At 45.4% G+C, this 27,937-nt stretch overlaps 11 protein-coding genes across 11 annotated transcripts; 5 read left to right on the top strand and 6 right to left on the bottom strand.

Moving 5' to 3' along the window:
• Positions 1-556: 556 nt before the first annotated feature.
• PAAG_03517 (hypothetical protein) lies at positions 557-1,762 on the top strand (the record flags this gene model as incomplete). The annotated part of the gene is made up of 3 exons (XM_015844994.1): positions 557-748; positions 932-1,133; positions 1,194-1,762. 3 exons carry the CDS (start codon positions 557-559, stop codon positions 1,760-1,762), a joined length of 963 nt encoding a protein of 320 aa, XP_015701968.1.
• Positions 1,763-2,903: 1,141 nt separating this feature from the next.
• Positions 2,904-3,164, bottom strand: PAAG_11642 (hypothetical protein; the record flags this gene model as incomplete). The annotated part of the gene is made up of 2 exons (XM_015847250.1): positions 2,904-2,941; positions 3,011-3,164. 2 exons carry the CDS (start codon positions 3,162-3,164, stop codon positions 2,904-2,906), a joined length of 192 nt encoding a protein of 63 aa, XP_015703159.1.
• A 258-nt stretch (positions 3,165-3,422) lies between these two features.
• On the bottom strand, positions 3,423-5,673 carry PAAG_03516 (glucose-methanol-choline oxidoreductase; the record flags this gene model as incomplete). The annotated part of the gene is made up of 8 exons (XM_015844993.1): positions 3,423-3,540; positions 3,630-3,790; positions 3,900-4,609; positions 4,673-4,883; positions 4,948-5,023; positions 5,087-5,166; positions 5,233-5,582; positions 5,640-5,673. 8 exons carry the CDS (start codon positions 5,671-5,673, stop codon positions 3,423-3,425), a joined length of 1,740 nt encoding a protein of 579 aa, XP_015701967.1.
• A 2,173-nt stretch (positions 5,674-7,846) lies between these two features.
• On the bottom strand, positions 7,847-8,683 carry PAAG_03515 (hypothetical protein; the record flags this gene model as incomplete). The annotated part of the gene is made up of 3 exons (XM_002794924.1): positions 7,847-8,098; positions 8,208-8,319; positions 8,382-8,683. 3 exons carry the CDS (start codon positions 8,681-8,683, stop codon positions 7,847-7,849), a joined length of 666 nt encoding a protein of 221 aa, XP_002794970.1.
• A 1,236-nt stretch (positions 8,684-9,919) lies between these two features.
• Positions 9,920-10,153, bottom strand: PAAG_11641 (hypothetical protein; the record flags this gene model as incomplete). The annotated part of the gene is made up of 1 exon (XM_015847249.1): positions 9,920-10,153. One exon carries the CDS (start codon positions 10,151-10,153, stop codon positions 9,920-9,922), a length of 234 nt encoding a protein of 77 aa, XP_015703158.1.
• A 530-nt stretch (positions 10,154-10,683) lies between these two features.
• On the top strand, positions 10,684-13,541 carry PAAG_03514 (hypothetical protein; the record flags this gene model as incomplete). Its single annotated transcript, XM_002794923.1, has 2 exons — positions 10,684-12,151; positions 12,241-13,541. The coding sequence occupies 2 exons, from the start codon at positions 10,684-10,686 to the stop codon at positions 13,539-13,541; spliced, it is 2,769 nt and encodes a 922-aa protein (XP_002794969.1).
• Positions 13,542-14,561: 1,020 nt separating this feature from the next.
• PAAG_03513 (40S ribosomal protein S18) lies at positions 14,562-15,541 on the top strand (the record flags this gene model as incomplete). Its single annotated transcript, XM_002794922.2, has 3 exons — positions 14,562-14,565; positions 14,686-14,851; positions 15,244-15,541. 3 exons carry the CDS (start codon positions 14,562-14,564, stop codon positions 15,539-15,541), a joined length of 468 nt encoding a protein of 155 aa, XP_002794968.1.
• Positions 15,542-16,765: 1,224 nt separating this feature from the next.
• Positions 16,766-18,483, bottom strand: PAAG_03512 (carboxypeptidase Y; the record flags this gene model as incomplete). The annotated part of the gene is made up of 2 exons (XM_002794921.2): positions 16,766-17,934; positions 18,000-18,483. 2 exons carry the CDS (start codon positions 18,481-18,483, stop codon positions 16,766-16,768), a joined length of 1,653 nt encoding a protein of 550 aa, XP_002794967.1.
• Positions 18,484-21,010: 2,527 nt separating this feature from the next.
• PAAG_11640 (hypothetical protein) lies at positions 21,011-21,232 on the top strand (the record flags this gene model as incomplete). Its single annotated transcript, XM_015847248.1, has 1 exon — positions 21,011-21,232. One exon carries the CDS (start codon positions 21,011-21,013, stop codon positions 21,230-21,232), a length of 222 nt encoding a protein of 73 aa, XP_015703157.1.
• A 2,045-nt stretch (positions 21,233-23,277) lies between these two features.
• PAAG_03511 (hypothetical protein) lies at positions 23,278-24,473 on the top strand (the record flags this gene model as incomplete). Its single annotated transcript, XM_002794920.2, has 2 exons — positions 23,278-23,350; positions 23,428-24,473. The coding sequence occupies 2 exons, from the start codon at positions 23,278-23,280 to the stop codon at positions 24,471-24,473; spliced, it is 1,119 nt and encodes a 372-aa protein (XP_002794966.1).
• Positions 24,474-25,417: 944 nt separating this feature from the next.
• On the bottom strand, positions 25,418-26,271 carry PAAG_03510 (hypothetical protein; the record flags this gene model as incomplete). Its single annotated transcript, XM_015844992.1, has 2 exons — positions 25,418-25,676; positions 25,775-26,271. 2 exons carry the CDS (start codon positions 26,269-26,271, stop codon positions 25,418-25,420), a joined length of 756 nt encoding a protein of 251 aa, XP_015701966.1.
• Between the last annotated feature and the right edge of the window lie 1,666 nt (positions 26,272-27,937).

The raw sequence follows: 27,937 nt of genomic DNA, 5'->3' as shown, positions 1-27,937 counted from the left end.
TCCATACAAACCTCGAGTTTTACTGTGCTGTTCGTGTGTGAAAGGAAAAAAGAAAAGAAGAAAGAAAAAAAAAAAAAAAAAGAAAAAAAGAAAGAGAGAGAACGTCAACGGCCGATTATACCCATCGCTACAATATCTGTGACAGCTTGGGTATTGCATCCGGTTCAGTGGAAATTTCTGCCGGAGAAGCGGGGGAAATAATGATGCTCAGTTTATATTTGTTTTTGATCCCCTCAATTCCTTTATTTACGGCCCTTTTCTGTATCAAGAATTTTGTGCTTTCGCGCCGGGATGTTTTAACACCTTGATGCGCTGGTCGAACCCCGAATTGGAGAGAGCCATAAGTGCCTGAGTCTATCGTCCACGAAACTGGCTTTTATACAATTCTGTCAGAAATACTTCACGCAATAGGACACAGTTAATATTTACTGAAAAGGCCTTGCTTGCCTCTTTAATTTCCCCCGCCTCCTCCTCCTGCCATCAGAGTGACCTTGCTCTTCTTCTTAAAGACCTCGGCTGGCCAAAAAGCGCACAAGGAAATCCTGCCACAACAACAATGCCATTCCCAAAGTTAACCTCAGGCATCTCCCTGCAAAATAGATTGCTATTCATCATTGGAGTGTCCGTATCTTTCATCTTGGCTGAGCTTGCTATTGGGTTTACCACGCATTCAGTTGCAGTCGTGGCAGATGCATTCCACTATATCGGTGATGTCTTCTCATTTGTGGTGGCCTTACTGGCTAATAAGGTGACTTGATCCACGCCCATCCATTTTCATTTTCAGAGAGGGATTTGTCTTGCTTATGGGAATGCCATCTTGACACGTTCTGGATACTGATGGTCGAAGGGGATGTCTTTTAACGAACTGACATGTAAATTTCATCATGTTTGTCCAAATTAGTGGTCTGCCGATTCGGCAAAAAGTTGCAAGCCTGCTGGAACACTAGAGCAAACGAATGGTTTAAGGAAAAGCCTGTCCAGCCTGGAGGCACAGCAAACTTCTTTGGAACAAAAAAGCCAACGTGGTTCTCATATACTTCCGAACCTGGCGGCATTTTTCAACAGCGTTTTCCTTCTCGCTCTTGGGCTAGGTATATTCCTTCAAGCAATTGAAAGGTTTGTGCATCTCGAGCGTGAGTTTTGTATCTTTTTATAACTCTGTATCAGGGCACTTTGAATAACAAAAGCCTTAGCAATAACAAATCCGCAAATCGTCATGGTAATGGGATGTGTCGGAGTCTTCTTGAATGCCATCAGCGCGCTCGCTCTCGGCGAGCATGGCCATTTCCATTCTCACGACAACAGTGGTTCAGTGCCAGAACTAAGCCCTCCCCTATCCGCCTCCCCAATAGATGCAGACACCGGTCGTCACAGGCATCAGCACCTAGATCACTCCCTTTCCATCAAAGCCGTTCTCCTTCATATAGCTGGCGATGCTCTCAACAACTTTGCTGTGATCATTTCTGCTCTAGTGATGTGGAAGGCGCCGCCAAAATCTCCACCAGTCCGTGAACCTCACAAACCGTTGGCCAAGTACTACGCTGACCCTGCTTGCACGATGCTAATTGCTATCCTTATTATGTTTGGGTCAGCACCGCTGGTTATCAAGTCCGGAAGAGCCTTGATGGAGCAAGCAGAAGTATCAGATGAGATGAGATTGCTAGGTTCAGGGGGCCCATCTGAATCGACCGATTTGCGCGAGACGTGTGAAAGTGCGGGTGGACAGAAAGTCGCGGAAGTGATGATCGATGACGCTAGATAATATATACGGGGACCTGGGAATCTTTTTGGTTGGGATAAAGGGACCGGAAAAGGGGGATTCCTGGGTTTCATCCAGGTGTCCACGAGTATTTCTATCTGATTCGTTTTAGGGCTATTTACATTTACAACGAGATATTGGCTCGGATTTTGATTTCACTACGGTTATTGGGACTTTTGATTTTCCTCTGGTTGGAATCCGAATCCAAGTGGTTTAGTGATTTTGAGGCTGTGAGCTAAACATGAATATAGAGCGCGTTGGTTGAGAAGCATGTTTCGATACGGTGACTTGCATCGGTACTCCTTTTCCTTCAACCAATTCCTGTGTTTAGACCTCTAGTTATCTGCCCAACACATTAGATATTTACTTAATCGACTTAATCTCTGTAGTTTTTCCTTTTTATAAGACATCCGCAAAGCATCTCCTTCACGGTCTCACTTAACTTGTGTGCGCGTACCGAAGAAAGTGGATCCTAGAAGTCGAACCCTTTCCCTCAATTCGTAGCCCCTGACGTTGAAACAAACATCGACGTTGAGTTTGAATATCCGCAGTGCTACGTCATATGAATCTGCAGTGTTACAACCCATTTCTCCCAAATCGCACCTTGCTTCTCAATTCATCAGGCTTGGATCTTGAAGAACCTTGAGTGCTATTTACTTGGTTATTCAATGCCAATGCCGAATAGGATAATCGGGGGTCAAGGGAGACTGGGAGTCCGGAGCATATTGGGTGTGTGTTTAATGGCTTTTTGTAACGGGAGATCATTTTGTTTTCTTCATGCCTGATAGCAGTGCCATCCACAGACACTTTTTGAAGCCGTCACTCCGCTACGCAATATAATTGATATATATATATATATATATATACTGATGTTGTTCGTGGTATTGATTTTTTTTTTCCCTTCTTCTTCTTTTCTTTTTTCCATTTTCTTTTACTAGCATGGAACAACCTTGATAACTCTGAGCAGAAAATAATCAACTTTTCAACTCCTAGAAAAGTCGCACAGCCTTTCTAAAATCCCGTATAGGAAACATCTCGAGGACCGATCAAAAAGGGATCAAAAGCCACATCTTGCTGTTGTTACACCTATGTGGCTATGTAACTCCCAGGCGGCTATTCGCATAGTCTTCATACCACGTTACGTTTAGTTTATTGGCATTGGATCCTTCTCTCGAGTATCTGCTATACAATGTTGTCAGACGTATAATCGCCGTGTGCTAAATTTGAGCCACTATCATCCCTAGCATATACCCTTTCTGGCCAACTTGGAATCCCTCATCCTTCCTCTGATATATGGGTTCTCCATTTTCACGGCAAGATCTTGAACACTACTTGCCAACTCTTGAACCTTCCAAGCCGTAGCATGTTGAAATTGTGCGATAGAAAGATCATTCTGTGATGGCATTTCGTTCCACCACGGGGGTCCAAGATCTGGGGAGCCTAAGATCTAAACTTGATGATTTATTGTGGTCATGCTCTGGGAAAAGAAGAAAATATCAAAATTTGCATTGGTCGATTGCTAGTTCTGAAATAACATGTCATCAAACCATTGCATATATTGAAATATAAGCGATTAAACAAAGATATAATAGCCATAATTTCCTTTCCTTTTTCCCGCCTGATACTTCCAGTTCTCGCTAAGTGACTGTAACTTGCGGGTAATTTAAGCAGGAATGCTATGCCCTCCTCCATCTTGAGGGAGGCTAACCCCGCTATATTCCGCTATCATTTTTTCGAAAGCAGCCTGCGCTACCAGGTACGCTGTAGCCTGGAGATGGTTGCTGATGGTTGAGCTTGTTAGTTATGGTTCACAATCTGAGAAGAGCGATAAATGGGAAGTTTATGTAACTATGTCAGGCTCTTTGCTCACTTTGGCGTCATTGGACAGATACTCAAATCAACTACCCGCAACTTTTCAACGCCATATACTCGAAAATTTGGGTCGGTACAGGCTGTGGGGTCATCGGCTTTACCCATTTTTACCGTACCATTGGCATGAAAAACGGGGAGTAATTGTTCTTCTATGAATTCCTATATTTTTCAAGTCGCTAAATTAGACGATGGATCGAAGCTTACTTTTATCCTACATGCGTAGACAAATGGGTGAGGTAGCAGGATTAGCCAAATGCGGAAAACCTACGTAGATATCTTCATCTGATTGGCTTTTCGGTGCCAGTACATACCCGGTAAATTCCGGTTCAATCGCCTCAGATTCGAAAAATTTCATGATTTCCCTGACTGCAAGGCTCAGCATTCGTCGATCATAAGGGTGAGACATGTAATTTGGGTTAATGATGGGATTATCGTTCGGGTCTGCGGATTTCAGCGTAACTTCACCCCTAGACTGCATATTCATAAGACCAACTCCGGCACATAGAAATGATGTGCCCTCCGGAATGACGTACGTCGGAGGAAACTGAGGTCCTCCCAAAATCATTTCATAATGGGGAACAGAACCATGAGCCAGGTGCTGCTTCGAGAGTGTACCTAAGCTCTGATATTCATCTGTTTTAAGAATGGCTTCTTCCTTTAACCATCCTGTGATCATACAAGACCGATGTAGATTTGTCACCCCTGTTCCGTCTTGTCTCCATTGTTCCCGCGCGGCTCTACTGGCATCTGGATCAGAGTCAAATTTCCATCGATCGAGGAGGCCGAAACCTGGTGCGTATGATGCTCCTAAACAAACCACGACGTGGTCCGATAGATTTTTGCCTGTTCCAGGGAGATCATGTATGACCTGAATATTGTGCTGGGACAGCTCTTCCTTGGGGCCAATGCCGGATAATAACAGGATCTTCGGAGTGTCAAAACAGCCAGCTGACAATATTACTTCCTGATTCGCGACAACTAATTGTGGACTTGTGAGACAGAGTGAGACGAGATGGGGTGAGGAAGTTCAATGTCACGGACATGTTCTGCCATCAATTGTTTCGACACCAACGGCAACCTTGTTTTCAAAAGTAATTTTGGCAACTTTTGCATCAGTCACCATAGTCAAATTTCCGGGGCGATGGCTGGTGTATATCGATTCGCTGGTAGAGCGATAGCCTTTGAAAGACGAACTAGGCGCGATAGATATCCCGATTGGGTACCCGGAATTAACGTCTAGGTTTAATGGCATCTAACATGGGAAAATTAGAATTGTGTTAAAAGTCCTGGCTCTTGTTATATTAAGAAAAACCAACACCATATCTCGTAGCAGCATCCAAAATTCCCGTTATTCCATTCTCCGGATGAGACGGCAAGCTCACATGGAGGGGCCTATATTTGTCTAGACTCTTGCCTCAAAATATTGGCTTGTCGGGGTTTTCTAGAAATACTTACCCTTTCTGGCCATGGTCCTCTGTCAAAGGATGAGCATACTTTTTCAAACCCTCAGGAACCTCTGTGTGGAACGTCTCTATCTATATTTTTTTTTTTTCAATCAGAGGCCAGTGTTTGCATGAAGGTGGAGCATGACATCAGTCTACCTCTTTGAATCTCCTCTGGGTCTGATCCCACCTCCAAAAGTCATCACCAACAAGCTCAGCCCAATGGTTATAATCCTCTCCAGAACCATATAGATAAACCATGAAGTTAACGTTTGAAGAGCCTCCTGGTCCCTTTCCACGGAAATATGGGATTTCTCGATCCCTGAGGAAGGCTTGGGGCGACGAAACATAGCCAAGGTCCAAATCCGGCCGCTCAAATACCTGGAACTTGTCATACTGGCACAGATGTGTATTGTCGGGGTATGCACTTCCAGACTCCAGAACCAGCACTGTGTGATCCGGTAATGCAGTTGCCAGACGCGTGGCGAGCAGAAGGCCTGCAGTGCCCGCTACTAAACATTAGCGACATGTTCTTCATGCCAGGGTGATGGTGAGAGAATCCATACCTCCGACAACGATGAAATCGTAGCTGTTCGCCATTGCGCCGCTGACTTTCTTTCAAACTTCCCTTCTGATCATCCGTACAATAAATTGCGGAGGAGGGGTAAAGATGGAAGGAAGATGGGTTGTTCGCCTCCATATAAACCAGTGCTATTTCCACCGCGGATTGCAAGCTACCCAAGCGGTTAGGGCATAGAAGTCCAAATATAAGCACCATGTTCGGACATGGGAAGAGAGCTCAATTCTCGGAGCCCTAATGGAACGGCAGTGTATTCGAGAGTGGAGCTGAATATTAGAGGATAGTCACAATAAACAGTCTTTTTTTTTTTTTTTTAAAAATCTCTACCACTCCAGCACACTTCAAGTAATACTGTTTCAACAAATCACAGCAGAAATGAGCCTAGTAAAAGGTGTGGAGAGACACTATGAATACCCCTGCACTATTGACAAGGATGACTCCCAGGGGTCGTGGCATGGTTTTGAAGCTGTCTCCGAGACATTTACCAAGGACCCTACGCATCGGCCGCGAGGGCGAATAAAATGAATCAAAAAAAATTCACCACAAGATGTAGTCTAACATCGTGGCTACTAGCTACCGCGAAGCACATCGATGTAGATATATATAAACCAAATCATGCAAAACTGTCAGCAGCTTTTTTCAGACACTTTGGCTGCATAGGGAGTTGCGGATTTAGGAGGCTGGGTTTGCATATCCGCCTATTGCCGAGAATATGTGCATACTTCTTATAGTCACTTTGAAGATTCGTATGAGGCCCTCTTTATGCTGTTTTCAAAATACTTCCCTTCAGGCGAAAAAGTAGGTAGACGTGACTAGAACGGCATACCGCTGTTTATGAGCTGAAAAATCATCCCTGATTGAACAGCTCGGCGTCAGCAGCCATGACTTCATAGTTGAACCGAAAAAGAGCAACTCTGATAAGGCGACTTGTATGCTAAAAAGAGAAATCAGCAATTGCGGGTAATATTGGGCAGAGGTGCTGAATGCCAGGTTTCTCTTTGCAGCTCATGATTTCTGTTGACCGTAAACATCTTGAATTCAATCGAAAAGGATGATTGGTGGTTTCTTTTCCTCCCACTTGTCCTATCAGGAAATATTGAGAGAACTTTCCTCGCGGTTGAAATATTCCGTAGCAAACAGCGATCAAATTACACCGGATTGCGGAGGGATGAGAATCTCGCACATACTTTCTGCAAGACAAATTGTTGTTCTGCCGCTGGTAAAATAGAATGAGATTAACCGGGAATATCACATTCTGAGCTAGCAGTAGAGTCCACTGCTTTCAGCGGAAGAGACGGGCGGAACACCCCCATGCGTGGTAGAGAAACGGGAGGTTATCCTGACATTGATCTATTTGGGAGGGCCATTGCCCAGGTACATGTCTTTGTTGACATTCAACCCGCCAAGTCGTCACCTGGAGGGAGCCTTGCTCTCCCCAAGGGGAAGTGGAAAAAGCGGCGAAATAGCAAGCACAATAATTCGGAGCCTGTCGTTGGGCTGTCTATTGGTTGAAACAGGGCTTGGAGAAGAAATGTTCAGATTGGCAGTTTAAGAATATCGGCCATGATCTGTTTCTGAAGCCTCCTACCTGGAACTCTTTGAGGCTTGGTACTTTTGTCTTTCATAACAGGCCATGTAACTCTCAAGGGTAAATTCATCTATGTGATAATCAGGACATAACCTGCCAGGAGGGAATCTGTGGATGGAATCTATAGTTAAATAGCCAATGATACAGCTGTTATTCCAAGATGTTCAACTTGTCAAACATATAAAGAACTTCTTTCCGATGTCCTTTCATTTTGTGTAGTTATATAACTAATAGTAGTTACTGTTAATGCAATAATATTGGCAATTTTCATTGCTTTCTACTCAATCAAAGTATGAATCAATGTTGTATTTCTTTTAACGCCTGATTCTTCACATCTCTATGGATTATTTTAGACTATCAGGGAAATTGAGATAATTTCTCATACTTGCAATTAAATTATTGAAGGTAAGAATTTTGAATTGAGATATTAGTAAATCAATTCTCATCTAAAAGTTCTACTATTCGTTACTGAAAATATCATTCTTAAATTTTTCTTTTTAAGTCAACAATATACTTCAATCACGCTTTGAAAAATTTGGAAAAAAAAAATATGTAATAATTAACTACATATTGACACAAGAGACCTGTTGGATGAGAACGTTGTTTTAGTAGCGGATCAGATCATCGATCAGCTCATTGAGATTGATAACAGGGACTTCCGTCTTTGGGCGGCCCTGGCGTAGGGTTTTTAAGTACTGTTGGACATAGGATTGAGCGTAGGTCTTGAGGCCATTGATAAATCGTTGTGCAAGGAAGGGGTCAGGTAGGGACCAACCGTGAAGGTCGATCTCATTGACAAGCTGGCCACGCTCGTACTGGTCAATATTGATGTCGGATATTTTAGCGAAGTACTGGGCCTGTAGGTCAGCCAAGTGAGGTTGGTATTCCAGTTCAAGTGCTCTTCAGAGGGCAGCGGCCCTGCCCACCTTCACAGCACCACTGTTGTCTTCTCGACAGAGTTTTGACTGTGCGAGTGTTTGAGGTTCGGGGTTTCATGCCATTCCATTGGCATTCCCACAGCTTTGACTCTTTATATCGCCATATCCTGGTGTCATCACCCTGTCTTTGACCTGGGTTTCTTCGAAGTTTTTGAGAATATCACTGGCTTGTAGAAGGATTGCTTTGCCTTCTACTTCTCACCTCCAAGCTGCATAGTTAGATTCACCAGCGAGCTTGTTGTTGAGTTTTAAATCGATATATCCGAATTCATCTTTGAAATCTTTGAACGCGGACGAAGGTGATTGGGAGGATGATGATGAAGTTGAGGACTCGATGGGCAGGCCTAGCTGCCTCATCCAGACCTCTCGAGCGAGCTTCGCGGCTTGCTCTTCAGGGAATCCTATGGCTCGCAGGCGTAGAAAATTCGCACCAATCTGGGCGAATTCATCATTCTCATTGCTAGGGGTGCTCGTGGGAGTGGGGTAAGAGCTTTCTTGCTCCATGCTGTCAACTGCTGCTTGTATTATTCTTTCTATGAAGGGTGCTTTTGCTTGATTGTAGTTGCAGGGGGCGAGGTGAGCTGCTCGTCTCCTTGACTGCTAGGTTCATCACTTGTCCCTGGATATAGGGATGGGTGACGGCTTCGGGTGCCCTGCGTAGGTTCCCGTTTTGAGGCTTTGCTTGGGCGGCATGGACCTGGGTATGGAGAGGAGGGCCTTGGCTCGATTGAACGGACGGTTGAACTGCAGAATCCTGCTAATCTTCAACAGACCGGCCTTTTTTTTTTTTTTTTTTTTTTTATATCTTATTTTATTTTATTTTATTTTTTTTTTGAATCGAGAATAAGCTTAAGAACGACTATAGCAGGTAATTACTGCAATATTTAAATCTCAATGAACTAATGCAGAGTCTAACCTGTTGGATGAGAACATTGTTGTTGCATTGATCTGAGTTAGGTGTCAAACTACGCGTTGATATGATCATAGATCACGTGACCAGCGGCCTGCTTACAACACGCCGACAAGACCTTTTTTAAGTTATTCTAATCATTGAGGGTATGTCCCAACAGATTAAAGCAGTGATTGCTGTTAGAGATTGATAAATAGCATTAGATCTTTCCTTTTTGCTTCTCTATGTATACCAACATCATTTTCTCTATCATTGGTATTAATCTCGATGTGTATAGGTCTGCGATGATTAAAATATTTCATACACTCCTCCATTGCCAATATTTTTGTGGACATACCGGGGGAGGATTTATTTTTGACCTTGTTGGAAGAGCCTGTAAGGTAATATTTAAAGACGGTTTTTTTTTTTTTTTTTTTTTTTTTTTTTTTTTTTTTTTTTTTTTAGCTACAATTGAAGTGGATTCATGGCCTTGCCTGGCCTATCCATGGTTCGTTGCACGTCAAGAGGTTCCCTCTCCATAAAACTTTTGCAAGTTGAACGTAAGTACTCTCAGGGGGTTGTTCTGTGAGTTAGGGGTTCCGTTTCATCTCCAACAAGGGTTGATTTGAAGATCTCCACAGTGGGACTGGGCATTTCTGAGGTACTTGCTCCTGGGATTCAAATGCTTGTGTTTGGCCAGTACAATACCGAGTCTCCTGAATATTGATAAATACGTGGGAACTAGATCTTCAGTGGTAAATGAAGGACGAAAAAGGTCGTGGGCCGTGCCGCAGAATTTGCACAGCTCGATCATCCCCCCTAAATGCTGCGGGATCTGACAAAGCAATCATCTATCCATATCTCCTCCACGGATCGTCATCGAACGAGCAAATGTATTTGTTGATACTAATACGACGACCATGGACGGTTTTGTAGCGCCGGCTGCGGAGAAATAACGTGACCTCAGCCTCACCCCGGCCAACTCCAAAAACCTCTTTATTAACCCTCGACTTTTTCGTATCCCAAGAGATTTTCTTCTCCTCCTTTTCTATCCTATCCCGCGCCGCCCACAGCTTCTGGATCATCGCTAGCTAGTGGGCTTTGGCTTGGATAGCGGCGGATTGTTTTCTTCGTTTTCTCTTGTTTATATCTTGTTCTTTCTCCCTTCCCCATTCTTGTTGCTTTCCCTGCTGCCAGAATCATAGCGGGATTTCCCCCCTTCTCCTCTAATGAATCTAGTTAGAGCAGCCAACCAGACTTGTTCCCTGTGCCCTTATTTAATGCATGTCACAGCCTACAGCCTGTCAGCGCCTTCAGTTTCACCCGTCCATCACATTCCTAGGTTATATTTAGCTCTCCCTTTTCCTGACCGCCGCTGCTCCCTCCCTAGCCCCACAAACTTGGAAACGCTGTGTCTTTGGTGTTATGGTTCTCTGGAGTCCGCGAACCACTGGCTGGCTGCCCTATCTTGACTGCGAGGCAACTCTCCTCGTAAAGACACGCTCTGGTGGACACTCCGCCCAAACGAGTTCTGAACTTTCCCCTCTCTTCACTGCTACCTAAGTGCTACTCTGCTATATTGATTCAGCGACGTTCATAGTCGGCACCCAGCCTCATGCAATTCTTCCATAAAAATAAATCGCAGGCGTTACTAGTGGGTTCTGTTGATAACGGGTCCCGCGGCAATCATCTCTCTTTCCATCGGCAGCAGTGCCATCAGCCTTCTCCCACCCCCAATTCCCCTCCAAAATCCACTGGCAAATCGCTCAACCACAACAGTGGCCCTCTCCAATACAACCGCTATTCGTATGTCGACAACGACGGCTACGACTACGCTTACAATCAACCCGACCAAACCTCTCATTCTGCCTACGCGTGCCAGAATCAGCCACCGCCGACTAACGACAATCCGATCCCTGGCCTCGCGGTTACGTCTTACTCATCCTTAGTCCCTGAGTCCACTTCTCAAAACTTCTCAAGACGCCCAACGCTAAATCTAGTTCCAAGCGCCCCGACAGGCCCTGACTCCCATTCCAACTCTGCCAACCCCGACGCGAGTTCTCCCGAATTGTCTTGGACTCCTCAGAGCCTCGAGTCTTCCCACCAGCTTGAATCCCAACCACGCAAGTCAAGGCGGAGCATTTTTGGGTTTCCATCATCCAAGGACTCGACGAGCACTGCGTCTAAGGTTTTGGGTCGGAATCTCTCGGTGCGGAAAAAAGCTGCTGCGCAGGCTGCTTCGCCAAAACAAACCCTTGCTGGACACATCGCCGAGCCGACTCCGGAAACCTCTGAGGAACACCCCGCGGACTCATATATGCCGCTATCCAAGAGATCTCTGCAGTCGAACCAGCAGCATTTCTCCTACCCCTCAAAGACTGCCAACCGATCATCCTCACATATTGACTCACAGACATTCGATCACAATCTAGAGAATTGCGCTGTTCAGCGAGTTAATACTGATCCACTGTCTAGTGAAGAGTCTTTTTACCAGCAAAGCCAGTCTAGCGACTCATTCCAGCGAAAACATTTCCCAGAAGTTCAGCTGCCCACGCCTCGCAATCCCCAGTTCCAAATTAGCTATCCTACGCGACGTGACTCCGTTGCTGGCTATCTGGATCAAACTTCCCAACCACCGCCATTTTCTCCTCAGGCGGAACCGCACGCGACCGCCCGACCGTCATCACAACAGTCCGTGGGGCCGCCCCCATCACCACTTCACCAGCACTACCAAACCTCCGACCAAGGCCAGCAGACACCACCAGCTTTTCGACAGACACTTCATCCAACCGCAGCTCCGTCACAGAGTCAGGGAAGTATGTCAGCACCGGAAAGACAGACGGGGCACCGCCAACCTGCGGATAATTCATCTCATCATAGTCAAGGTCGAGAAGGTCTGGGCAGCGGCCAGTCTCAATACCCCGCGAATCTATCTCAAGGTGGGAGCTTCAAGGGCAATCATTCACAACAAAACCTAGCAGACCCGGAGAGAGAAACCCCACCCCCACCACCTCACACTAAATCCCGCGAAGAGTTTTCAGATGCCGAAGTCCGGGTGTTGATGCAAAAACACGAGGAACTCCGTACGTCACCTTTACGGGAGGCTTTTACCTTTTCAATATTTAACCCCTGCCTTCCTCGTCTCTTACCCCTACTGACGATTGCCACGCAGAAGCCAAATATCTGAAGGTAAAAAAGTATTACTTCGAAAAGGATGCTCAGGTTCAGTTACTTCAGAATACTGTAGCGCATCAACGAATGTCAACGTCGCGCACAGTCCTGGATGATAGCGAATATACGACCCGCTTCAATCGGCTGGATGGTGCAATAAACAATCTTGCATTCAACATTCGCAAGGAGTGGAGAAGCATCCCCGTTTGGTTGCAAGGCGTCGTCAATGAGGATGCAGCCGCCGTTGGTACCAAGGAAATGACAGCTGTCGGACGAGCATGCCTCAGTCGATGGTTGGTAGATGAAATATTCGACCGGCATTTTCATCCCGGCCTTGAGCCCAACTTAAGCCGTCATCTGAAAATGATCGAGCGGAACGTGCGGCGCGGAGCCAAGGTGGCCTCGGACGAAGATAGGGAAAACCATCTTGCCAAACTCTCCGCGTGGCGCAGGACCACGTTGGATGGGTTAGGCGAGATGCTGCAGAACCGGGCCGCGGAAGAGAATCGATTGCATACCACCAAAAATCTCGTTGAGAAGCTCACGGCATGCTTGGAGATGCATCTGCGAATGCCACCACCTGCGGGCCTGGAGAACAGTGTTTCCATGATCGTCGAACTTGCCATTGGCATCTGTGCAAACATCCCCTTTGAATCGAGGGAGATAGCCATAGAATATTTCCTCCCCGGCTCACCTATATCAAACGTCTACATGAAACTGGAAACACCGCTCCTGCCACTCACTACCCCCTTGGGCGACACCCGCGGTGTTTCTGAACCCCAGTCTGCTACCGATCGAATAGATCAGGGGCCAGCAGGAGCCAAGGGTGCCGAGCCCAGCCTTCAGTCGGAGAGTGCCATGCTGGATGTGGATAGGGAGAATTTAAAAGACTCCTCGTCTTCCTCTACGACGCACTCTGGACACACGCCTCTGACTTCCATACAGCCCAAGGAGCCTAGGAAAAAATCAGTGTTTGGGTCATTGATGAGCAAAAAGCCGCATTCTGGTCCATCAAGTGTGCCTCAGGGTCAACCTGAGCATCCGCGATCTGCCTCTTCGCTCTTGCGGGACCGGGATCGAGACCGCGATGATGTTGAGTATAGAGAGGGTGATAACGGTAATGACGGTAATAACGGTAGTATCAATGCTGCCGCGACTCCCACGACGGCGAGCAACAATAACAACATCAGCAGTAATAATAGTAGTGGCCGCATCAGGTTTGCTGCTTTCGTTGCTGTTGAGGTCCGAAGCAAAGGCGCGAGTAATGTTATTGTCCGTGCGCCGGTTTATGAATTTGCCTAATCATTTTAATTTTTCTTTTATTTCTCTTTTTCTCCTGGTCCCCATTTGGGAGGATATCGCAAAGAGCTTCCTAAAGACCTCTATGCACCTATTCCCGGAGTTTCCGATTGGCACACACATATATATATATATATATATACTCTTGGTTTTTATTTTTCTGCTTTCCGAAAATCTTTCGAAGTATATGATGACGGAACGAACTCTCCCCTTTTTGCCATGTTTCCTCCATATTTTCCGCCTCTAGCCTCTTTTCCTTTCTGCACTTTTGTCACACTAATTGCTCCAATGGTATTCTGTCTTCGGTACGGTGTATTGATATTTGGGGACCTGACGGGCTCATATCACTTACCGTGGGCTTCCTCTTGAGTTTCTGTTGTGGACTAAGATGGAGAATTTTAAACGGATGGGACGTGTAGCTACAACGGTCATATCGCTTCCTCGCTTCTTCTTCGATGAAACCACCACTGTTATTATTCTGGATGGACTCTCTCAGTTCTTGTCACATCCCTCTCGCTGCCGTTTAGAACAAATAAAGTTTCTCCCCCTCTGGAGTCGCTGTTGGAATCGAGTATATACGAGGTGGAGCACATATGTTGACCGATCTTTCAGATCACGACCTGAGCTCCTCCGAACCAGTAGGCGTGTAATAAGAATACCCGTGTACATCATAGCTACACATATTTATATTGCTATGAATGACTGTCATTTGCATATTTTATCTTCAGTAACTACAGATCTGCTGCTCCAGTAGCACCCAAGTCTGTCGCTCGCCCATATTCAAAGTCTTGGCGCTCTCCCACTGAAACGGTTGCTTATGTAATCCACTCAAGCGAAGCCAAGCTCTGGTTCGAGCTAGTCCCTTTCCAGCTAGGCGACAATTTTCGATCCCACAACGCAAACATTCTTCAAACGAACCGACGACCGACAAACTGCTAACCACCAACAGCATCGCCCAGCTCACCCCGTCCCCTTCAAGCAAGCGACGATATACCGCTCTGCGCACAGCATATATCGCCCGTCATGTGTACGTATTACTTCCTGCCTGCCCCTTGTCGCCACGAAGAACAATATTGGAACTAGTACTAGATGTGGATATGGAGAATAACGGAATGACTGACCGATGCGGTTATGTGAACACATATAGCGCTCGTGTCCGGTGAGAAGACGAACTTTCAGTTCATCCTCCGTCTTCTCAACACCAACGTCGATGGCAAGCAAAAGATCATGTATGCCTTGACGAAGATCAAGGGAGTTGGGCGCCGATATTCCAACTTGGTCTGCAAGAAGGCTGATGTCGATTTGAATAAGCGGTGAGCGAATTTCTCTTTTCTTGTTTTTTAAGACTTGGTTGCTGTGTGATTATGCGGGATGAGATTGAAATTGGGTGTGGGATTTGGAATGGTTTTTTTTTTTGTTCGGGATGCAAATTGGGGACTGGAGAGTTTTGATATTGGAAGGGCTGGAGATGAAGAAAGAGAAGGGAAGGGAAAAATGAAAGGAAGGAAAAGAAACATTGAGGCTGGGAATACAAAATACAACTCAACGAACCAAGACGATTTCCTTTCCAGATCCATGCATCTCAACCCCGCCCCAGTGCTCATCGAAAAACGAACCCATTCCTTTCTTCCATTTCTACACAAAACTCCTATACACTGATACACACCTACACATGTATTTGTAAATACTAACCTCCCAAAAATAGCGCCGGAGAAATCACCACCGAAGAACTCGAGCGCATCGTCACCATCATCCAGAACCCCACCCAATACAAGATCCCCACCTGGTTCCTCAACAGACAGCGCGACATCACCGACGGCAAGGACACACAGGTTCTTGCTAACCAGATGGAGTCCAAGCTTCGCGAGGATCTGGAGCGTTTGAAGAAAATCCGCGCCCACCGCGGTCTGCGTCACTACTGGGGTCTCAGAGTCCGTGGTCAGCACACCAAGACTACTGGTCGGAGAGGGCGCACTGTCGGTGTCAGCAAGAAGAAGGGTTAAGCGGTGTAGTTTTTGCTTTCTTGCTGTTTTGTTATTTTTTTCTTTTGTTTTGGTGCGTTGGTTGGGGGGTTTGCGTGTGGATGTGGGAAGGAGGGAATCGTATCCTGTCCTCCTCCATGTGTCCTTTTTCCATATGGCTTGTTTTTGCCGGGACATTCATGGAGTGCAATCGGGTTAAGTCGAATGGAGACAAATATACAAGAACAAAACAAAACAAAAAAAATTGGATGAATTGATCCATTCTTCAAATTTCATGATGTTTTTGTTTTGTATGGCTATTTTTCTCGCTCATATAATTTTTTTCTCTCTCATTTTATAGGTTATTCCGCAAAATGATTGCTTGAACCATCGTTTCGCGGTTTGTAAGGAAATGTGCAGGAAAATGAACTCTCAATTTTATGAGTCGTCGCTTCTCTTGATTTTGCCTCTACTGCGCACATCCACCCATTCTCTCACGCTGTGTGATTGTGTAACAGATCTCTTCCAACGGACAATGTGAGAGTGGTGAACCGCGTCTTCAACCCACAAATATGGCATCCTAAGGTTTCTTATCATTTTAAGGAAAGTCTTAAGACTGACGTACTTCTGGTTTAGAGTCGTGGGGAGTATTACTATGGTGTGCTTCTTTAGGCGGTAGCTGGTAGGCAACCCTAGGTTGAAGTAAATCCTTCAAACGACAGATTGATGCGTTTCACCCTGTTTTGTAGTTAAGGCTAGGCAACCCTTTAAATCTGGCATCTCGGAAAGATGTGATCTAGTTATTTAATCCGTAGAGTCTAGAGTAAGATGTAAAACTGTATAAAGCCCGGATGCATATGTTGATAATTTACACCAAGTACCAGATGACAGAGATTATCTGGGAATAAAAATTATACGCATACGGGTTATGTTATTCCTCTAAGTTATACTAGTTAATAAGCACCGATGCCCTGTGGCTCTTGCGAGTATGATGAGCCCCGAGAAAAAGTCAACATGACAAAAAGCAACGCCGCGAAATAAACACGAATAAAAGTCAAAAGCACAGGAAGCAAATAACGTATATAAACTGCGCATAACAAAATCTGCAGATAAAACGTTCCCGGAAAGTGCCGATGTAATAAAAGCTAGATAACATCTGGGCGGGATAATTTGGGTCCCTCCAACCTCGAAGTATATAAATCTAATTAGTTTATTTGAAAATTAAGGGGTACAATATGGAACATATCGAAATGGGATCTATGAAGACTATACTTCCGACCATTCACCACTCAACCAGCTGTTGGCGAATTCTAAGCTCGCTTGAGGTGTGTCGAACGGGGTCATGTGTCCGGCCTTGAAGATGCGCATGAAGGTTAAGTTGCTGTGAGACTTCACCTCGCCGAAAATCTCATTGATTCCCTCGCTGTTGACCATAGTCAAGTTTTCCATTGGAGATTGAGCATATTTGGTATGGCCTGGGTACTCAAGGGCCTCTGTCCACGCCTTGTTGCCCAGCCAATTGCAGATGAAGTCAGCATCGCCGGCATAGATGAGGACGGGCATTTGGGCAAGGAGATACGGGACAAGGCGATGGTAGGGCTTCATCCAGTCACCGTGTAAGAGGAAGTTGCGGTTAATGTCCATGTTGCACGATTCGTAGCTGTCGACTTCGACGCCCAGTGACTTCATCACATATGGCTGATTCAAGTAATCGGTGATGTAATTCAATTGAGGGTAGCAGAGGCCATTGCCTTTGCAGTCAATTCGTACGTCGTATGGGTTGCGGCCGGTACTCTGGTAAGGGCCGATGAGAGCATTGTTGCAGTAGATGGAAGCTGGGAGGCAGGTGAATGTGCTCTCGACATCGTAGCAGGATTTAATCATTGAGAGGCAGCGTGGCAGAGCTTTGTCCATGGATCGGCAAGTTTCAGAATCCAACACATTAGGGTATCCACCTTCACCACAGGCCATGGGTCTGTAGAGTGGATATTGCGTATAAGGATCTGTTAAGCCATTCCCGATCATTACGGATTGGAGGTTGATGTTGCGGTCCTTGTGGTGCATAATCTCCGAAGCGATTACCGGGATGTAGTGTCCTGCATAGGATTCACCAGCAATATGGAAATCCTGCGTGGAGTACTGGGGAAATTGCGTGAAGAAAAGTGTAAGAAGGGCATAGATGTCCTTGGCAGCAGCTACCGTGTCACTGACGGGTTGACTGCTGTACGAGAACCCAACGTTGACTGGTTGGTCGAGGAAAATAATCGACGAGTTTGAGTTCCAAGAGTACGGATTATATTTGACCTTGATATCTTCGGTGATACTGGACGGTCCAAGTTCAAAGAACATACCAGTCAAGCTGGAGCAACCTGGCCCTCCATTCAACCATAACATGACAGGATCTCCGTCAGGATCATTGCGGGACTCAAAAAACCCTGTTCATCCCGGTTAGATAAATTTAATGAAGGTGTCGGGGGGTTCATGATGGACAGGGACTTACAGTAGAAGAGATGTTTATCGTTCAGATTGTCATCCAGATATCCACTGTACTGCTTGACGTTGTCGATACCAAGGTTGCTGGGGTCGACAGCTCTGATTCTCAGGTCATATTGTGCAAGTTTCCCATCGACCTTACGGTGTTTATACCCACTTTCATCATCCACCCAGAGTGCCTCTAAGTCAGCACCCCGGACGATATGGGTCCATTCTGAATCCGGGAGACGCGTGAATTTCTTGGGCGGAATTGTAGGAGGTCGGATGTTACTTATGATGTTGGGAATGTTATCCATCACATCATCCCAAATATCTCCGGCCTTGTTGCGTAGGCGATCGAAGGTATCACGCAGCTCCTCGAAAGGGTCTTTCACAACTTGCGGCTCCGGCTCCGGCTCCGGCTCCGGTTCTGGTGGTGCGTGCAGCACATGCTGCAGTGGCCCAGAGGCGATTGCACTTCCAACGAGAAGTCCAAGGACGAGAGACTTCATCTTGGTCTGAGAAAGAAAAAATAAGCCTCCTGCGGGTAATGAGTTGTTTGTTGCACTAGTCGTAAGTCGATGGGGCCTGAAATAGGAACAACGGTTAACCAAGGTTCGGTAAGGAGTCATCCCAGTCACATCTGACTAACAAGGTCCTGGGTTAACACTCAGAGTAGACATACCTATAACAAAGACTAAACCAACACTGGAGCTGCCTCAGTGCCGTAGCAGCCCTGTCAAATGAGATGGGACGGCGTAGGTGAGGTTCAATCGAGGCGGAATGGGGGGATGAAGTTGAGGTTGAGGTTGAAAGTGAAAGTGAAAGAAAAAAAGGACTTGCCTGGGTTCGAATGACGGCGTTTGAGCATTGCGTCACGGGGTAACCCAGCTAACCTTCTTCGAATAGGAGCCAAGCAGCCCAAGCTCCGATTGGCTGGCTGGCTGGGGTCAGGCTAGCTAACTATGGTTAAACTAACCTCTATATTTGACCAAATTCAAATTAATTAAGCAACAACCCAACTAACCAACTAATAGTTGCTCGGTGGGGTGGGTAACTTCGTATATATATAGATATTACATGGGATAGAGTTAACTGCTCTTGGGCCCGTGAGCAGCCCAGACCAATCCCACACAGTATTAGTTAAACTATTCTACAGTTGTGCTGGTTCTCTCTTTCTAGTCCTCAGATTTTGAATCCTCTCAACCCTTTCTCTCAATGAGCCGATTGAACTCCCGAACCCTAGCAGCCCTATCTAATCCTTCTTGGGTGGTTAGAATACCTTCTCCAGCTGTAATATATGTACGTGGGTTTTCCCTATTTCACTTCTGCCTGGCATTGACAGCTCCCAGCTTCATATTCTCTTTTGTTAGTAAAGTGGCACTGCGCATAACCAGCTGGTATTCTTTAACTAGCGACTGAGAACTTGATGAGACTAAAAAGAACATTCATAGGACATTTAATCTTGCTGCTCTGCTGTTTCAATTGAGTCACTTTGCAAGAAGTCTTGAGAATTCAAAGAACTAAAATTCATGATGTAATAGACTAATCCTGAAATAACAATTTTGTAGTTAACTTGATAGTGAATGTATTTCCCAAGTGACCGCTGATCACCAATTCAAAACATCTTCTCATTTTAACTACTCATCACCTCAACGCGCAATTATGCCACCAATTCGCAATGGAAAAGCTTCAAATTCTCTTGCGAGAGAGGGGAGGCTTGAACTCGCAATAAATGCTTTAAATAAGCAAGAAATATTTTCAATTCATGAAGCTGCACGTGTATTTAATGTGCCATTCTCTACTCTAAAGAAGATTCTAATGGCCTGACTGCTCACATGAATCTATGTGCAAATTCAATCAAATTAACCCAGGCTGAATAGAATAGGCTACTTGAATGAGTGCTGAATCAAGCTAAATGAGGATTTCCCCCATAGCCGGCATTTGTTGAGGATATAGCTAATTACCTTCTTACTATATGGAATTCCACCATCTCTACCACTCCCCTCCTCCACGTTGGCAAGAACTGTGTGTCAAATCTAGTGGCATGCTGTCCAGAGCTTCAGACCTGTTACTCCAGATACTATAATCATGACCAGGCCAAAATGTGAGGATATGAAGGTTATTCAGGCTTGATTTAAGATCTTGAAGGGTGCAAATTGCTGAGCATAAGATTCTGTCAAAGAATATATACAACTTTGATGAGACTGACTTTGCAATGGGACTCTGTGCTACTACTAAAGTTATACTAGTTGTGAGCATCACAGCTGGGCAAAGCTTCTACAGCCTGGAAATCAGGAATGGATGACTGAAATTGAGTCAGTCAATGCGTCAGGATGGTCTCTATCCCCATACATCATTCTCAAGGATCAAAATCTGCTGGAAGGCTGGTTTGAAGGCCTTTCAAATGACTGGAGGTTTGATGTTAGTCCTAACAGCTGGACTACTGATGAAATAGATCTTAAATGACTTACACAGGTGTTTATTCTAGAAGCAAAGTCATGTCAGATTGGCAGTTCTATCCTTCTTATTCTGGACAGACACAGCAGTCATCTTACTTCTGAAATTGATCAAATCTGCAAGGATAATACAATTATCTGTCTTTGCATTCCTCCTCATTCATCACATCTTTTGCAGCCACTAGATGTGAGCATTTTTTTAGTTTTAAAGTGAGTATATGGGGGTCTAGTCCAACAGCAAATGCGGCTTGGAATCAATACTATTTCCAAGATTGATTTCTTAGAAGCTTATCCTGCAGCCTGTGTGGAAGCTTTCAAAGCTCAGAACATTCAGAATGGCTTCAAAACTAATGAAATAGTGCCATTCCAGCCTGAATATGCTATCCAGCAGCTGGATATTCAACTCCGCGACCCCTACGCCATCACCTAGCAGATCTAGAACGTCATCCTGGGTGCTTCAAACACCCTGTGACCCCCAGCAATTGCAACAGCAAGTGAACAAGGTTAAAGAGCTTATGGAAGGTCAACTCAGGGCTTAGTGGAAGGCCTTGACCAAATTATCAAGGCTTGCAAATATAGCATGGTCAGCGCCACTATTATGAAGAAGCAATACCAGGATATATTCAATGTGAATGAGATAGAGAAGCAAAAGCGGAATAGATCTAGACATCAAATCCAACACGCAGGAGGTCTAACTAGGAATGAAGCTCAGGATCTTATTGTTCCATCTGCTGCACCTATTGAACAGGCAGTTATTCAACCCTGCGAGTCTCAGCCATCTGAGCCTGCACCACGCCAATGAACTCCACAACACTGCAGCAATTGCAGCACTCTCAGTCATACAAGAATAAGATGTCCTCAACCTAGTGTAATTTAATTTAATTTAATTGAGCGTTGTGGCGTTGAGATAATTTGATTTAAGATCTAGTCAGTTGGGATACGGTGATTTTGTGATCTTAACTAACCGTGCCACGCGCACTCACCATTAGTGAGTGCGCCCCACCGTAAAGAAAATATCACCGTAGCTAAAATCTTCTAGAATCACCAATCTTCAAAAATCAATAACCACCACCACCATGCCTAATAATATTAAATATTCGGAAGATCAGATTTAGATGGCATTAGACACCATAAAATCAAATCCAAATTTAAAATCACAGATGTGGTGTGAGAATTCTAAATTCTATATGGAACTTCGTATTGACACATTAAGAGAAAGAGATCAAGGAATATGAAAGCTTTGATCAATCAAATGTTGAGTGACAGCTAGAAGAAAGTGATCAAGAAGTGGATTCATCAATGGAATAAAAACTTTTGTCCTCCTACAGTTGAGCATATTAAAGCTGCTGTGAATTGAATGCTGAGTTGTTATCATATCAATTTTGGCACCCCTCCTCCTATCATTGGCAAGATGTGGGTGTATCAATTCATCAAATGTCTGTCAGATTATAAGAGGGTCAACCAGAAACCTATGAAATTCAAAATGAGTGTCAGATGAGAATATAAGTTTTGTTATCAACTGGTTCAACTGCTATAAATCTGTCTTCAATCAGTATAAGTTTCACACCAGTGATATTATATTTGAATTCTCATCTCATACAAGTCATCTACTGCAATCTTTTGATGATTGACTTTCCAGCAATATAAGCATTATCATACAAAAGCAGTTAACAAGGCTTCTTGATACAGATATGAGCAATATGATGAGAGGCTGTTCCTTGCTAATCTAGAGAGTATCTGTCATTAAATCTTCAAACCTGTTATCATCAGAGCTGGATTCACTGAGATTCACTGACCGTGGAATCTATTCAATCAAATGAGAAGTAATCCTTCAATGCCTGAGACAATATAAAATAGATGACGGCCCAGAGCTGTTTGTTTATGATGGTGATGAAGAATGCTTCAGTTTTACTCCATCTATAAGATCTGATCCTTCACCACATCTTCTCAGTTGACATCTGCAGGTATAGTCATAAAACTACATCATCAAATCAAGGCAGCAGATAATATCATACAAGAGATGAAAAACACTCTGACATCTGATCTGACTCAGTGATTGGATAAGATCTTCAAGAAGAGTCTGATATAGGCAGAATTGAATGTGCACTGAGAGAATGAGTTATCTGCTCATTATTTGATGAATAGATGCTGGATTGTCAAAAACAGCCACAGGCAGATGCAGGTAGGGAGGGTCCTCACTATCAAGGATGCCAATCACAAGATCAAGTATTGTAAGGAAGAGGAATCAATAAAAGAGAGAAATAGAGCTCTATAGTCAGTTGGGATTAAAGTCTTCAAATTTAATGCCAATCAATCACAACATGATGTTATTAATGAATCTCAATCTATCAGGGATTCTACACACTCTAATGAGTATATAGATAATCTTTATATTATAGATAGGCATGGTGTTGACCATTAATTAATTTTTGAAGATTGGTGATCCTAGAAGATTTTCGTTACGGTGATATTTTCTTTACGGTGGGGCGCACTCACTAATGGTGAGTTGCGCGTGGCACGGTTAGTTTAACTAACTTCCACCCTCTGATGTAAGTTGCATCAAGGGGACGTCAAATTCAAGTGAATGTTTTGTTCTGTTTGCATCCTTGCATTCCCTCCAACAGCACAACAACAACGCCTTTATCAACAGTCGCTGATGAGGGTAATACAAACACCCCCTCTTTACCCATCTGACTTCATTAGATGGGCTCATGATTGTTGCCCTTCACGATCATAGCAGATAGCTCTATTTGCTGACATAGTCCTCGTCACTGTCTCATACGGAAACTGTACATTCCACATCTGCTGTCAAGCAGCCATCCTGAGAGCCCCCCTCCTTTCATCAAGATGCCTGTAGGCATAATCCAACCCTCAAACCAGATAAAATTCACCAACGTCTCGGTTGTCCGGCTGAAGAAGGGTCAGTGTAACCCCTAAAAATCTACCCCTCCGTTCCCTCCTAACTTTTTAATAGCTAACCACTCCCGCGCCATCCAGGCAAAAAGCGTTTCGAACTGGCCTGCTACAAAAACAAACTGCTCGAATACCGCTCCGGCACAGAGACAGACCTGGATAATGTCCTGCAGATTCCCACCGTCTTTCTGTCCGTCTCCAAGGCCCAAACCGCCCCGGCCGCAGAACTATCCAAGGCTTTTGGTCCCAAGACATCCAACGATGAAATTATTCAGGAGATCCTCCGTAAGGGTGAGGTGCAGGTTGGTGAGCGTGAGCGCAAGGATATCCTCGAGCGTGTTGAGAAGGAGGTTCTCGAAATTGTTAGTGCGAGGCTAGTTGACCCTGTGTCAAAGCGCGTGTATACCACTGGAATGATTTCGAAGGCGTTAGATCAGTTGAGTGCCGCGAGCGGTCAGCAGGGTGGAGGCAGTGGTATTGTTGGCAATGGGGCCAGGAAGGGAAAGACCACCGAGACTATGACTGCTGTTCCTCCTACTGCTGCTGCCGGTGATGCTCTAATAATAACTACACAGGAATCTCCGGCTGCTGAAGAGGATGACAAGAGGACCAAAAAACCAACATGGACGGGAGTTGTGACGAACAAGTCTGCTAAGAGCCAGGCGCTTGATGCCATGAAAGCTTTGATTGCCTGGCAGCCTATCCCCGTCATGCGTGCGCGCATGCGTCTGCGCATCACATGTCCCACTTCAATCCTTAAACAAGCTGTCAAATCTGCATCTGGACCTGGTGGGGCTAATTATGGTGGTGGTGGTGGAGACCAGCCCATGTCCCCTACCAAGGGAGGCGGGCATAAGAAGGGCAAGGGAGGTCATGCACATTCCAAGGCGCATGATGAGGGTTACCATGTTGAAGCTGCTGCGCCAAAGGCGACAGGAACGGTGAAGGATCGTATCCTAAACTACTTTGAACAGGTGGAGGAGCAGGATGTGCTGAACGCAGATGAGTGGGAGGTCATTGGATTTGCGGAGCCGGGGGCGTTCAAGGGGCTTAGTGAGTTTATTGGTGGTGAGACGAAGGGCAAGGGGAGAGTGGAGGTCTTGGATATGACGGTTACACATGAGGAGTAAGAGTGAGATATGAACTGTCAATGTGGATTGATGATTTTTCTTCCTTTCTACCTTCTTTACCATTTTAGTTTCATGCTTTGATTTTGTGTTTTTCAGGAGGTGCTTTTGATATCCACTTGAGACGTTGGTATCGGTGGTCTACTTTTTCATGCCGAATACATACATTCTATGCATGGCGGAGCTTGTGTGCATTTCAGCGGGTTTTATGATTTACGCACGACTCAGGAATCGTGAGCTGTTTCTCTAGTTACTTTCCTTTTCGACGCATGATTTTGCCGGGATACCCATTCTGCTTAGGAGTGTATATGCGCATACAATTTGTAGGACCAATCGTGTGAATGCTCAATATTGCGGACGCGGGTAACCCCGAATTCCTAGGGCATTTCCGAACAAACGACCCACAATATCAAAACCTCCGGTTAGGCGGGATTTATTCATGATCCGATGCTTCGCCACATTACCACCCGCTGCAGACCGTTTTGATGTTACATACGTCTTCTCTTTTCCTAAGATAAGTTTACAGCAAATGAACAGTCAGAATAGAGACCGAGAGAAGATTGGTATCTTGACTCACTAATTAACCGCTTAATTAAGTCTTATCGAATCATGACCGGACTCCCGCATCCATGGAAACACTCACTGCATGTGTGTATGCACCCCATTCTAATTTAAGATCTAGATCTACTTAGATATACTTCAATAGGTGAATCATTATAAATAGCAGACCGGCATATAGGGGATGCAATAACAGAACCAGATGATATATCAACGCCCACGCGTGCTCCATTGTCCATGGGCCATATGCAGGCAAAACAATCCAAACTCCTGCCAAGCAAAAGTGATATAGATAAAACGACAAAAAAAAAAAAAATCCTAGACAAGAAAAGTACAATTCGTAAACTCGTAATTGTATCTTTACCGCGTTTAGTGCTATCGGTAAATTTTCAGGCGTGACGGGCGTGGATGATGACATGATTATCTTCTCGGACAGCAAAGACGGCCTCAAAGAGAAGGGTGGTGGTGGTGGTGGTGTATGGTAGGACTGTCTCCGACTGATCGAGGGGAGTTTCTTCAGTTTGTGACGTGAACTGATGTGGAGGCCCATGCGGACCCATTTGCGTGGCTGGCAAAAGTTGGGACGTAAGGCTTGTTGTCCCCGATAGGGACGGAATGGAGGTGGGTGGTGCGGAGGAGGGTTGCAAGCTTGCAAGCCGCTCAGTGGCTAGGTGTCCATTTTTTTTCTTTCTGCCATCGTTGCTACCACCAAGGGATGCAGCTGATTTTGTACGTCCAGGCCGAACGCATCCGGTGGTATTGCGCCCCCAGCAGCATATCGCATTATTTCCACCTCGTCCTCTACACTGCCTCTCCGCGAAGGCGATACCCTCGTCCCCAATGGCGATTCTGAAATCATTGACCGTGGTCTACGCTCTCGCGACATCGCGTCGGTAATCGAATACGCTGCCAGCCGCCTGAGATGTGCTTCGTCGAACGGGCCCCAGTATTTCGATCGCGGGACTTCGTGTGCCTTGTAGAGTTCGATCTTCGGCTTCCCGTTCGCTCGGTATTTGGTCTTGCTGGGTTTCACGGCAATGGGAATCCTGCTGGCACCAAGTTTGCTGCTGGTGCGCCCGTTCTTGTGCCCAAGGCCGTAGCTGTGCCGTCGGCTGGTGTTGTTGGGTTTCAGACTCTTTGAATCTTTGGACGTGATCTGGGGAGACCCGGACGCGGATCCAGACCCGGAACTGGAGCGCGAGAAAACACGTTTGATTTTCTCGCGGAAGGGCGTTATGGCCATTGCTGGAGGTTTTGGTGAAACAGGGCAGTGGAAAATCCTGCCTGATTACTGCAGTCTATGAGAGCTGTGGAAGCTGGTTCAATATGTGAAATGAACGTGAGGTTGTATGGACGCCTTATGAGAGGCTGTGAACCATGGCCCTAAAATTTGCGCTTGGGTTTTTCTGGGGCGGAAAATGACGAAGATTTAAACCCTGGTTCCTTATTATCTGGCTGAAGGCAGAATCCGGTAGAAAGGGTGACGGGAGGGGGGGGGGGCCAAAGTATGGTTCGTAGGTATCAGAAGATTTCAACCGTTTTTGAATTCGAGTCACTGTTTAATTTTTATTTTATTTTTATTATTATTGTTGGTGCCCTCCCTTGGATTTCGGCTATCCAGAGACTTGCTACAACTGCCAGCAACAACCGTGGTGAACCAACTAGGATGCCTAATAACTCTGCTAGCTGGGGAAGATGAGGTTTGAGAAGGCTGAAGAAGATCGAGGCGGGGGCTACCGATGGTGATAAAAATTACTTCGATTGTTAGATATTCATCACTTGCTTTCCCTTTCAATGTGCTCGAGATGTCCTTTCCGCTCCTCGAACCTTGATATTGCAAGAAAATTTCAAGGTCAGCTAACTAGATAACTAGTTAGTTGGCGGTAGTGGTCGTGACTTAAAAAGCGGGAGACACTGCCCAGTCTTAATTACTACGGAGAACTCCGGAGAGGGTCAGGGTCAGCACAACTACGGAGTAAACGGGTTGATGGATTCATGGCTAGCTCGCTTCAGATGAAACAGGCTGTGAACAGGGCCCCCCATTTCGTTGCTCTCAGCAGCCGATATTTCCCAAATGCTCCTCCATCAGCCGACGTAGTGGGAGGTATGTGCGGACATGCATGCATGCATACATGCATTCTAGGCAAGGTGAGGAGGTATTTGCACAACCCTCCCAAGGCCAGAAATCCGACGTAAAAACATGGATGGGTATGCACATTATAATTACATCGCGATGGAAGGAAGGTCGGTCCAGCTTGTTCCATTGTCCAAACATTTTTCACAGTGCAAGTCTGCAGCTGAATGTTAATTTTCAGTGAGAGCGGTAAGGACATACTTCCTTTGGAACCAGGCACCAAGGCGTAATGCATCCAACGAGCAGAGCCAATCATTTATTTTGCTTGTCGGCAAAGAATGTTCCAAGCGCATTCGGTTGCATGAAGCGTTTTTCGTGCTCGGTTACTCTTAACTTCATCGAAGGATGAATGCATCATCATCATTGGGCGATCAAATATATCCAAGCACAGGGTGCGGGCGTGGCCGGTGGCGACCGACCAGCGAAGTTTTTAACTGCAACCCTTATATAAGCTTTGGCAGAGTTAATAATTAAGTTAAACTAAATAGTTGACTGACTAGTCAAACTAGATAGATAACCAGTTAAAGCCGTCTCTTAGTGATATGAGAGATGCCAAATGCCCAGCCAGGACCCAATCCCCATCCGCCATCCCTTGAAGGGTTGAACAGGGGGATTTTAACTCTGCAGCAAAACAGTTTTATTTGACACCTAGATGCTGCTCATATGCACAGAGCATGGGGAGTATATAGAGTATATAGAGTTTTGAGATGAGGGTTTTATTTTTATGTGCCAATTTTCCTCGTAGCTTTTTCAAATGGGTTCCGTGTGATAGTTT

Source organism: Paracoccidioides lutzii (assembly GCF_000150705.2).
Source record: "Paracoccidioides lutzii Pb01 unplaced genomic scaffold supercont2.7, whole genome shotgun sequence".
Taxonomy (NCBI): domain Eukaryota; kingdom Fungi; phylum Ascomycota; class Eurotiomycetes; order Onygenales; family Ajellomycetaceae; genus Paracoccidioides; species Paracoccidioides lutzii.
The sequence above is the reverse complement of the archived record's forward strand: the minus strand, read 5'-3'. Positions and strand labels throughout refer to the sequence as shown.